The sequence below is a fragment of the Haliaeetus leucocephalus genome, unplaced genomic scaffold (assembly GCF_000737465.1).
Source record: "Haliaeetus leucocephalus isolate CR32 unplaced genomic scaffold, Haliaeetus_leucocephalus-4.0 Scaffold840, whole genome shotgun sequence".
Classification (NCBI taxonomy): domain Eukaryota; kingdom Metazoa; phylum Chordata; class Aves; order Accipitriformes; family Accipitridae; genus Haliaeetus; species Haliaeetus leucocephalus.
The window spans coordinates 4,095,031-4,105,790 of record NW_010973276.1 but is presented as its reverse complement, the minus strand read 5'-3'; the positions used below and the strand labels follow the sequence as shown (position 1 = coordinate 4,105,790).

At 42.6% G+C, this 10,760-nt stretch overlaps 1 protein-coding gene across 1 annotated transcript in view; it reads left to right on the top strand.

Moving 5' to 3' along the window:
* RILPL1 (Rab interacting lysosomal protein-like 1) overlaps positions 1-10,760 on the top strand; it is a 23,099-nt gene that overhangs the window by 251 nt on the left and 12,088 nt on the right. Inside the window, exons 2-3 of the mRNA XM_010582282.1 lie at positions 3,576-3,728; positions 9,335-9,453. Of these exons, the coding sequence (XP_010580584.1) occupies positions 3,576-3,728; positions 9,335-9,453 (272 nt within the window). The remainder of the gene's footprint in view (positions 1-3,575; positions 3,729-9,334; positions 9,454-10,760) is intronic.

The window sequence follows — 10,760 nt, the reverse complement described above, 5'->3', positions numbered from 1 at the left end:
GCCGCCGTTTCCCCCCCCCCTTGCCCTGCCCCGCGCAGCCGCTGGGGAAAACAAAGCGGGAGTCTGGGGTGCGGGCCGGGGTGTCGCGGAGCCGGTGGGGAGCGGGCGGGGCACGCGTGTGGGTACGGCCGGGGCAGGCTCACGGGCTCTGCGCGGATGCTGCCGTAGCGTCGCTGTGGGTTTGGGTGTGTTGTTGTGTTGGTTTTGTGGTTTTTTTTTTTCTTTCCCTCCTGGAAGTTTCCTTCCTCCTTCCCTTTCTCCACCCCTTCCCTGGTCACTGCGTTTCCTTCCCCTTGTGTCTACCCGATTAGGACTCCCGTTCTATCCCCTCTCCTGATGAGAGGATAGTGCTGCTTCCTGCTAGGCCAGGAAAGGTCACTGACAATAATACACTTTTCTCTCCAGAACTGTGAATGATTTAGCAGTCTAGTTTTCCTGGCACACTCGTCGGGTAGGCAAGTCATAGGAGAGAGATGGAGGACCAAGTGATTTCAGGGCAGTGTTAGAGCTGAAGAGTAGGGAAGAGCACTCTCCCAGCTTCCTGCTCCATCCTCTGATGGTAAGATCTTGTCCCTTGGCTTGATCTGAGGTGATCATAGTGTTCCCTGATCCCGCTCCTGTAAAAGCCCAAGGTAGAGATCATTTCCCGTATCCTGTTACCCTCATGTGGCAGGACAGCATGAGCTGCTCCGCTTACTGCAGTGGAAGTGGCAGATCTACTCTTTAAACCGTCCAGATAACTGATTTAAAGAAACAGTTCTTCTAGTAAGTGACTGTGCTAAATCATCACTGCTGCCCCATGCCGTTCCTGCTTGCACACGCAGATTCAGAATAAAAAGGAGACGGGGAATTTCTGGAAGAGAGACCTCAAACTTCAAGTGTTGGCTTTAATTTAAATAAATTCAAGTTTTATGTTTTAAAATGAGTCAGCTAGGGGATTTCTGCTTAGCATATGAAAAATCCAGGATAAGTCCTGCAACATTTTGCAGCAGAAGTCTCAGGGCAGTGTCTCTGAAAAGGATGGTAGAAGATCTTTAATGTATAAAGCCCTAGTAAGTCTCCAGAGTATGAAGAAGGTCTAGAGAATAGATAAAAGTACGTGTACCAAACCTGTGCCTTTGCCCTTCTAACAGATCTGACTTAGAGGCAAGTGGGTGGTCTGTTGTGCTGGTCCCATACTGTGTCTGGGCCCTCTGCTAGAATCAAATTAGCTCTTCCTGAGCCCTAGCTGCCAAAAGGTTTTTTGAGGGCATGTCACCTCTGCGAAGAAGTGACTCATGGCAACTCTCCCCATTGATTTCACAGAGACCACTGTATGGCCAGTGGTCAACAGTAATTCTTTATCTTGGATATTTACAAAATGCTGTGTGGTGAAGTGGATACTGAACTGGGCCCAGTAGCAACACCCATCATCATTGTACAAGTTGATGATCTGTGTTGATGCTTCTGAAGTTCATATATGTCTTAAAAAGTTTCCTAAACATGTCAACTGCATAACACTGTACTTGCCAGATGTCAACTGATCCCCTGCCAGTTAACCATCTCTACTCTGCCAGCTTCGCTAATAGTCATGAAATGGCTCATGGAGTGTTCAGACAGTCCAGACAAAACTTTGGTGGAAATGTATTTTAACAGGGAAAATAACATGCATGATACATACATTTTTTTTTTAATCGAGTTGATTCCCAGTGCACCGAGTCCCTATAGAACAGTAGTGTCACATCATCTGTGTTCCAGTGTGAGGGTTTGAAGACTAACTCTTTCACAGGACAGGTACTGGTAAGCAGAAAAAGCCAGAGACTGAGAAATAGTTGTGACCCAAAAGCCTCCAAAACCCAATCCAGACAAGCTTTTAGTGGTCCTTGCAAGCATCAGTTTATGAGATTTTAGTACTTAAAATCTTTAGTCGTTAATCTGTTTTGCAGAAACCTGGCTTAGTACTGCCTGGAGTTTCCTGAGCTGGCCCATAGATCTGCCTCCTTTGTCTGATACTTCTTCTAATGAGGGTTCAGAAGTTAATTTCTGCTCCATTTCATTGGGCTCTTCAATAGCAATAAATAAGAAAGTTTGCCCAGGCAAACCTTAATATAGTTGTGTGTTTACAGTGTGGTCACACATAAATGATATAAGTTTAGATAGTTCGGGGGTTTGTGTGTGTTCTATTTTGTTTTTATCAGTGTGCTTATAACTGGTGAATGTGCTGTTTTATTATCTAAACTAGGTCAGCACATTATTTTAGCTACAGAGTTGTAATATGCAGCATCAGTGTAAATACTCTAGGTATTGGGCAATATAAAGTTTCATTACAGATTTGCTTTTCTCTCAAGATAAAGAGTTTCAAGTAAAAGAGAGGCAATTAATGAAATTTTCTTTACTTCTTACATCTGTGTATCCATTTGTCATATAGTGTTTTCTGCAAAACTTTCAGTAAGCATTATAAAATGACAGCAATGCAGTAATAAATGCTGAAATGAAATGGCATTTGGACAGTCAATAGCAACATGATTTGCCATTATCAGAGCATACATTCAAAGCAGAAAGCTATCCTTTAATCTCTCAGCAGAGCTTATTTTAGCCTAGAGCTGTGCTTGGCAGGGTTGTTGTCTGAATGTGTTTTGTTGTTAGGTAGGAAAGGGGCATGCTGGATGAATGTAAAAGTCAGCAAGTGACTCAGCCTGGCACCAGTGATTTGTGTGCAGCTTTTTTTGTTTGAAGCACATACATGAAAATGGAGCAGAGAATGCCCCCCACTGCAGAAGTATGATTTATGGCAAAGGCTTCTGGAACAAGTAAAGCTCTAAATACAACTGTTTTTCCTTGAGGACTTTATACTTTTTGTCCTAATTTGACCTTTGCAGGGATTGGTGACAGCTGCTTTTGACACACAGTGCCCTGACAAATGGGAGTTGTTGTTTTGACTGGTCTCACTGCCACTAACATAGATGCCACTCAAGACATTCCATATAGAGCAATTTACATAAGAAGCAGCACAGTTTTGTCTTGTGTTTACCATGTGGACTATGGGGTTTGGGTTTGCTGCACAGTATCATGCAATCATTATTTTACACTTGTGTTTCATAACAGAAATTTAGACTAGAGATGCTAGTCTTTCAAAATGAGCATGCCTAACTAACACTGACTCCCCTCGCCCATGCTGTGTGATGTTTCTGGGGCATTTATAACAGCCTTCATGGCTGCTTCCTGGGATGCAGAGGTAATTCTTGCTCATGTTTGGTTATCTTGTCTAACACAGCAGTCCCCTTAATCTGGTCCTCACAGCAAAATGGGGCATAAGGAGCCATCCTTTGGGTAACTTGCATGTCAAAAATGTTTGCATCAGGAATTGTCTCCTCATGTATTTACATTCAGCACGTAGCAAGAGGAGACTTCAGCAGTTGGTTTCTTGATGCTGGCATTAGAAAAGTAGATGTCTCCGAAGAAATTCAAAGTAATCTCATTTAATTGTTTTCTATAAGAATCATAGTGGGATTGTTACTAGTCTGATCTGTAAATAGTCCAGTCAAAGACTCTTAACATGTTTAAAAATATAAATGTGTTGTCCTGGTCTACCCTTTAGGAATTAGAACTGGTGGAGGATGTCTGGAGAGGGGAAGCACAGGACCTTCTTACCCAAATTGCACAGCTGCAGGAGGAGAATAAACAACTGATGACAAACTTGTCTCACAAAGACATTAATTTCACAGAAGAGGAATTTCAGAAGCATGAAGGCAAGTTTGATACTTCAAATTCAGTACTTGCTTTTGTTATAAAAAGCAATACTTATAAAAAAAATTTGACTGGATATTCTGGCTTTTTTCCTAAAAATTAATGCAGGTCTGCGTTATGGGGATTTGGGTTGGTTTTTTGTTTGGTTGGGTTTTTTTTACCTGAATAGAAAAATCTCTGAATACATGATGACACTGAAGACATGATAAGAGGTTGGGGTAGGAGGGGAAAAAAGCCTGAACAACTTTTTGTTTGGCTGAGAAGCCTCTCTGAAAGTAAAGTCTAGCTTCATTTTTTGGTCTATCACTTTTTTTTTCTTTTTAGTTCTCATTTTGCAAAAACAGCATTCTTAAGCCCTGCTCATGTTTTCTAATACAAACAGAATAGCAATGTTTATTTCACACCATTATGCACAAAAATAAGTGCAACTGTTGATCTGTTCAGGATAACTGCAGCAGTTTGTAAAGCAGCAAATCAAGATTTCTTTGTCTGAATTATATCAGTCTACCATATGGAGTTGTTCTAGGAGAACATCATGATATTCTCCTAGAATAGGAGAGACTGGTTTTACTTGGTTTACCTGCCTTTAGGGTTCCCTCACTTCTTTGGGACTTACAGCCAATTTAGAATAAGTGAAGAGATTTATAATCCAGGGAGCGGATGAATCCTAAAGAGTTGAAACAACCAATTTGCGGGCAACTTCTTTCTTGAGGCAGAATGAAGTTCAAGACATGAGATTCCGACTTGGAAGTACAGGTAGATTTCACTACAGCAACTGAAACAATTGCCATCCTCAGCTCTCGCCCACGGCTCAGCAAATAGCTCTTTCCCAAGAGCACAGGCAGATGAACAGATGTCTATTTGCTCCACAGTTCATAGCACGTCATTTGAGGCTGCTAGATACCAAGTCCATTTCATGATACTTGCTGGGGTTTAAGCTGAGGAGTTGGGGGGAAAAAAAAAAAAAGTCTGTGCAACTTTGGGGATGAGGCAGCCTTGAGCTGAGAGATGGAGCAGACTAACGGCGTCACTCCAGCAGCAAAACCTGCCTGTGATGGTGAGTCAGTCTGGAAGTGGGTGGATCTCTGAACTATTTGTCCATGGACAGGACTCTGATCCACTGCTTCAAGCCACAGCTCCACTTTCACAGTAGGTTCTGATCATCAGTAAAGTTATGGCTCCCTCAAAAGGCTAACATCCTGTGTGTAGCATGCAAAGTCACTGGCCAATCTGAAAACCAGACCACACAGCTGAGCCATTGCAGCTCTCCCGCAAAGCATTAGGAACAAAGGGATATCCTTTTCCAGACACTGGAGGTTGGGATTAAATGAAGACTTGCTGTAGGTAGATGAAACTCTGTCCAACACTGCAGAAGTTGCACTTGCTTTCTGCCAGAGGCTGAGTACTGCTTACTTGCCCTGGAGAGGAGTATGATGAAATCTTCAAAAAGTAAAAATTGTTAAACCTCTCAAGATCACTTTTTTTTAAAACAAATAAACACTTTCAATTTAGGAGTCAATTAATGGCAAAGAAGTAGCTCAACATCAGCCTTACAAACTCCATGCAAAATTTCACAATGGCAGTGATGAGTCACGGACCATGAAGACTATGACATCTTGTTATAAAGAACCGTCTTCCCCTTTGTTTTCTCTTCTTTCTATTTTTTTTTTTCTTCCAGTGGGTATCTAGCTCACTGCAGCTCATGTGCTTGTATTTAAATATAGCCATACTCTTCACATTCAGCTAGCCAAGCAAATGCCAGGCATGCTTTTCATGTTATTTTTACTGTGTCTACCGAAGTATAATAACACAAACAAAACCCATAAACCCATTCCAGAGATCAGATTTTGGGATCACTGATATTCATTGGCCAAAGCAATCAGTTTAAGTCAATCACATTCATTTATAGCAACCCCATCTTATTACTGGGACCTATTATATCAAACCCAACTGTTTTCCTTTTAGGAAATTTTTTCATTAGCAAATGGCATAGATTTGTCTCAAATGACTTGTTTGGCTAGCGCCAAAAAGCAGTCATGATGCTTTTTTTTTCAGTCTTCATCATTTGATCTGATACATGTAGAGTGTACAGAGGCAGGTTTTCAAGCTAAACACTTTGTTAGCTGGACTAACTTTGACCAGACTCCAGCCTTCATATCTCAACATGATTTAGTATTGTGATCATGTCTCCCCTTAGTGGCTAGCCCCTGGGATTAACAGCTTGCTGCTTACTCATCAGACAGTTAAAGGGGTTATTTTTAGCACAGGCAACAGAGGCCAGTGATTTGAGTGTGCAAGACTTTGAGATTCAATCCTTGCCAATTAATAAGTTGCATCAGAGTTCACAGAGCCTCACTTTAGCATAATGAAGGTTTTTATGACAGAGGCAGGGGCAATCCTATCTGAACAGGAGAGTTCTGCACAGAGGGCACCTGCTGAGAGTCTGAGCAGAGCAGGGTTCATGTGAAAGGACATGTGGCAGAAGAGAGAATACACAGGGGTTAAAGATGAGTCTGCAATATCCATTAATGCTACTCCTCCCAGGCTCAAACTGAGCACTACTTGATGGTGCTGACTGATTGGAATATCCTAGCAAAATGCCACAAGCAAACTTGACCCAACGTGTGTCAAACAGGACGAGCAGGCTGCTGTTTCACTGCAGCAAGGGGAGCTGCTGTCTCAGACTGGCTGTGGTAACATAGACAAGCAGCAGGATGTCAACAGTTGTGTGAACCTCTTGTGCTAGGCTGCTGAGGAACCTACAATTCCCTTTCAAAAGTGGAGGCAAACTGCTATTCTAAGTATTTTGGTAGTGGTATAGTGCCACAGGCCCTGACTGGCACTTTGGCCTGTTGCGATAGATGTTCTATAAACACAGCGGTACACAGGTCCCTAAACAAAAACGTAGAGGATGTTCTGGGGTTTTTTTCCTTCTTTTTTTTTTTCTTTTTTTTTTCCCCAGCTGCTTTCCTTTGTCTTGCTTGAACAATCCTATGATCACAGCAATCCACAGGAAGCTGCTCATAGGATGTACCTAGGGAAGCTGGCTGGGTGTGCCATTTAAGATCTTGCAGTTATTAGAGTTTGAATCATTTAGAGATAATTACTTTACATTTAGGGCACTTAGTGATTTCCCTTTCCTCTTCCCCAGTGCCTGAGGAAATGGAAGAAGATGTGAGTGTTTCATAAACACTTCCCACCTTTCCTTTCCCGTCCTCTTGAAATAAAATGATAATGTAGTGATCTGTGCACACAGCTGAAGTCTTTCAGGTTCACTAAATGTTAGGGAGAAAAATAAGCACAGTGGGAGGAAAAACAGTCAGCACTGAAATGGTACTTATTCTTTAAATAGAACCTGCTATCTAGAGATCTCAAAGCATCTCACAAGTACTAATGAATATAGCTGCACTCACTATTCCTAGCTTCTACTGGGATGAAACCACCTGTCTAAAGTTTCACTGCAATCCCTCTGTACTTCAAGGCAAAGTTTTGGATTTTTTTGGTTTTAAAAACAGCTGATGTTTTAGGCCCCAGCCCTGAGACTGGCTGCAGAGTGTGGATCCGGGAACCTGTAGTGAGTTTGTGGATACAGTGGTGTATCAGACCTGTGTTGTGATAGGAAAGTGTGGATCTTCTAGAATAGTTAAGTAGCAGTATGTGTCAGTGTCTGCTTGTCCTCCCTGGTGGGTATGAGCTGTTATCACTGTGAAGAATTAAAATTATTTTGCAAAGAACTAGGACCTAGAGCAGAGGTGATAAGGACCAGGGTCCAGAAATAGAGCAGGCAAACTTACCACAGAATTAAAAAAGAGGAGAATGTAATACTAGAATGTGAACACCATATCACTCTCAGCTCTTTTCTGGGGTTTGACAGGAGCACGTCCTCTGAACCAAATTCCTGGCCAGCCATGATCACTAGTCCTTTTCCCAGCAGAACAGTTACTTGTTCTCTGCTGTACCATAGCTCTGGGAGACTCTACGTCCTTTACCAATGAGGGATCGGAGCTGCTGTTCCCTCTGTTTGCAGTAGTACGGTTTTTATGCCTGCATGGGAACCCACAGCTGCTGCGGGAGTGCACATCCACCAAGAGTTACTCCCTTTAGCTCTCTCTGTCTCTCTCTCGTTTGTCTTGCTCTACTGTATTATCCATCAAACTGTAGATGATCTGTAAGCTGGAGTCCTAAAGGCATGCAGCCTACATTCTCTTATGGGAACAACTTTGGATTTCTGTGATGAGGGAAGAACATAACCAGAAAGTCTGAGCTGTTGTTAGAAAATAGAGACTTGACAGCTGGATACATTTGATGTGTATGCAGCATATTTCTGATGTGGGATGTGGGAACTGCTTTAATACATTAAAAAGGAAGTGGCTTTCTAGCCACCCCACAGGGGTGACTGAATTATTGCCACTTGCAGCTCATAAATGGAGGAAGCTGAGGACCCAAGTAACTGAGTACTTTGCCAAAGGTATTAGAACAAGACAGCAGTAGACCCTGGATTTGAGCTCCTGCTTGGACTAGACTTTGGCCAGAGCAGCCACACACTGCCCTGGTCACAGGCTTTCATCTTCAAGCTGTCCTCTGGGTTGTTGTGCAACGTGATTTTATGCGATAGTTGAGGACCATCAAACTGCATGTCTCTGCATGTTATCATGAAAAGTTAGTGTCGTACATCCATCATTTCATCAAGTTAAATCGTCTAGTCTGTGTTTGCTCTGAAGAGCCTGTCACTGTAGTGCCAGGAGTTCTCGATTATCTCTGTAATGGTAATGGAAGAATACTTCCTATTTTATGATTTATGACATTTCCTAATGATTCGCTGGTCAGATTTCAAGTTAATCTAATCCTTTATTTATTTTCAAACAGGATCAGTGTTGGATTCTTGGCAATGTTCCAAACATCTTTCACAAGTGAAATGCCATGTAGTATTTTTTTTGTGCAGTACAGTTATTCTAAATAAGAATTATCAAACAATAGGATGGGGAAAGGGTTGCAAAACATGAGGAGAAAATATGTGACCATAATTCAGACTAAATTTCTGTTCTGGATTCAGGGTGGGCGTACCCTCTGGAGGTCCTGCTTCATCTCCCTTTCATCCAACACAAAACTGGGTTTCAACATAAAATCATTCTAGTCCAGTGCACCTCAGCTGGTTTGGATCTAGATGCAATCCACAACAGCAACATTTTGTTTAGATCTTGCTGAGGATCCAGACCATCTTTTTTACAATTTTCACAGGGTCTTGGCCAGCTGATTCTACAGATTATCACACAGGTAACGAAGCTTCCTGGTGCGTAGTGTGAACACTAATGTAAAACTACTGAGGCAGCAAGAAGTGGCAGTGTCACTCCACTGTTATAGATGTTTCTGAGGACTGTCAGTTCCTTTTTTAAGAAGTTTGTGCAGTGGCTTTATGGAGTGGATTGTGTCATCTATTTTCCCTGTTACTCTTGAGGTGACCTTTAAAGCATCTTCTAATAGCTTCTCTGTAATTCTACCAGCAGGCAACTTCCAGAGTCTTTACCTAAATATTTCTCACTCTTATTGTTTTCAGTCTTAGCAGCTCCTGATTGTCCTTACTTTGTTTTCTGTGTCTTTTTTTAACCAGGAATGTCAGAGAGAGAGCGGCAAGTCATGAAGAAGCTGAAGGAAGTGGTAGATAAACAGAGGGATGAAATCAGAGCAAAGGACCGGGAACTTGGACTTAAAAATGAGGATGTAGAGGCTGTAAGTGGCTCTTAGTCTTCCTGTTTCTCTTCTTTCTCACCCATACTTCCATAGCCTGGTTTCAAGTTTTAAGTTAATGTAGAATCTGTAAGCAATGCCAGATTATTAGTCCAGTAACTGAAGTGTTCTGCATAACTTTGGAGTGTCCAAAATGATTAGGCAGTCTTCAGTGCAGACAGACAACCTCTGCTGCATTCAGAAGGACCAGACACACTCGGAATGTGACTGGAAAACAGTGTAACAAGAGAGGAAGATGGGTGAAGGACAGGTTGTTGTGTTTGTTTCCTTAAAGACCTAATACCTCTCCCCTTTCATGGTAGCTTTCTCTGGCTTCTTGAATCTCTCTCTGCTTTGGCAGTGCAAACTTCCTCAGCAACCCCCCCATGCCTCACTCCACCCAGAGATCCCTGCTGTGGGTGAGCGGGCTACTGTATATTTTATATATATTCTCTGCAGAGATTGGCAGCAGGGCCTCCACACATGCAGTCTCACAGCAGGGATGCAATGTGGATTACCTCTTTGCAAGGGGGTAGGAGGAAGGGGCCTGACCCCAGCCTAGCCCAGATCACTTACTTTTGCCAGCAGTGAACAGAAGCTCACTGAGAGGATGGGTGGCCCTGGGGACCACAGCACAAGAGATCCGGGTTTAGTGTCAGATGAATCACAGACTCCACTGTGACTTTGGGAATCACATGATGTCTTGGTTCTTTCTGTGTCGGGAGGAATGACCTCCTTACCCATATTTCACTTCCCATTCTCCTGCTGCCTCATCTCCTTGGGTCATGGGACTTTTCTGGTGCTACTGAGGGCCATACCTAGATGATCTCTGCTCTACCCAAGTGCCTCTGGCAGGTGCTGTGGCCTTTCAAAACGGTGCTGTCCATATGATGCCCAGCAGGTCACATCCTGCCTTATGAGAGAGCTTAAGAGCTCAAAGCAAAGTACTTATAAATTGAATACTAAGGATTCCTCTGTCTTGTCTTTCTTCAACTCTGGGTTAAGATTTGATTCGGAATCCCATAAGCCACCCTATCCTTGAACTTTGCTTTTTTGAAACATAGTATCAGAAGTGATGGATTTGGTTTTAGCTGAAGAATTCGCTGTGCTAGGGGAAAAATGCCTCTTTACTCTAGAAACCAATTAAACTTTGGTGACTGCAACTGTAGTAGATAATTAGATATTCAAAAAACTAATCTGGGGGTAAGGAGGGGGAAGAATTTTCTTTAACATAATGTTTGTGACTTGGCCGTCATGGCTGATGGCTGAATGGATGCTGACCTATCGGGTCAAAGTTTTTCAGCTTTAGG